This window comes from Aureococcus anophagefferens, assembly GCF_000186865.1.
Source record: "Aureococcus anophagefferens unplaced genomic scaffold AURANscaffold_14, whole genome shotgun sequence".
NCBI lineage: Eukaryota > Pelagophyceae > Pelagomonadales > Pelagomonadaceae > Aureococcus > Aureococcus anophagefferens.
Genome location: NW_008705574.1, coordinates 920,597 through 921,647, shown reverse-complemented (window position 1 = coordinate 921,647; position 1,051 = coordinate 920,597). Strand labels below are relative to the sequence as shown.

At 66.3% G+C, this 1,051-nt stretch overlaps 1 protein-coding gene across 1 annotated transcript in view; it reads right to left on the bottom strand.

Annotated features, from left to right (window-relative positions):
• The window catches only part of AURANDRAFT_65428 (hypothetical protein), a gene marked incomplete at both ends in the record, with an annotated part of 2,484 nt that extends 1,456 nt beyond the window's left edge, over positions 1–1,028 (bottom strand). The window contains 2 exons of the mRNA XM_009040252.1: positions 9–86; positions 282–1,028. Coding sequence (XP_009038500.1) covers positions 9–86; positions 282–1,028 — 825 coding nt within the window. The remainder of the gene's footprint in view (positions 1–8; positions 87–281) is intronic.
• Positions 1,029–1,051: the final 23 nt, after the last annotated feature.

The window sequence follows — 1,051 nt, the reverse complement described above, 5'->3', positions numbered from 1 at the left end:
CCGCCGACGCCGTCGAAGGCGAGCTTGGGCAGCGACGCGTACTCGCGCTGGAGCGCGGGCACGATGGGCTCGTCGTCCGCGAAGACCTGGAACAGAGAGGTTCAACGTCGCTTCAACGTGAGTGTGCCGCGCGCGCGCGTTCCGGAACAAGCATCCACGCGTCGAGGCCGTTCCAAGAGATGATCGCTCGTCCAAAAATCGGCCGAAACGAGTGGCAAACGGCCGAGCGAGGAGCCTTTGACGTTGGGAAGTTCGCGCTCTTTTCCCGCCCCGGCGAAGACCTTGTAGGCGCCGAGGAACTCGAGCCAGGCCTTGGTGTCGGAGAAGTTGTCGTGGCGCCGCGTGATGGCGATGGCCCGGATGTTCATGAGGCGGCAGAGCTGGATGACGACCTGGCCGACGGCGCCGTTGGCCGCGTTGACGACGAGCGCGTCGCCGGCCTTCAAATCCGCGGCGACGGTCTCCATGAGGTAGTAGCCCACGCAGAGCTCGCGGTGGAGGGCCATGTACTCGACGGGCATGATCTCCTTGGGCACCTTCATGAAGTCCTTGTCGTCCCAGATGGAGAGCGACGTGAACGTGCCCAAACCGTCGCGGAGCGGCACGACCCAGTCGCCGTCCTCGACGTCGCGCACGCCGGGGCCCACGACCTCGACGACGCCGACGCCGGAGCAGCCCAAAGCGTGGGGCGGCTGGAGCTGCAAATCGTCGCGGAACAAGGTCTCCGTGCCGTGCTTCGCGATGAAGAGGTCCAGGGGCGAGATCGTCGCGGCCTGGATGTTGATGAGGCACTCCTTCCAGTCGACCGTGCGCGGGATCTTCTGGAAGACGACCTCCGTGCAGCGCGCGGCGACGGACGCGCCGTCCGCGCCGGGCTTCTGGGGCCCCGGCGACGTCTTCTTGACGATCGTCGTCGCGCGGACCTTGGGCAGCCGCACCTTCTCGTAGGAGTCCTCGGCGATGTTCGCCTTGTCCTGCATCAGGGTCTCCGTCGTGACGACCATGTTCTCCGTGTTGCGGCTCCGCATCCACGCCTCGAACGACTGGCTGG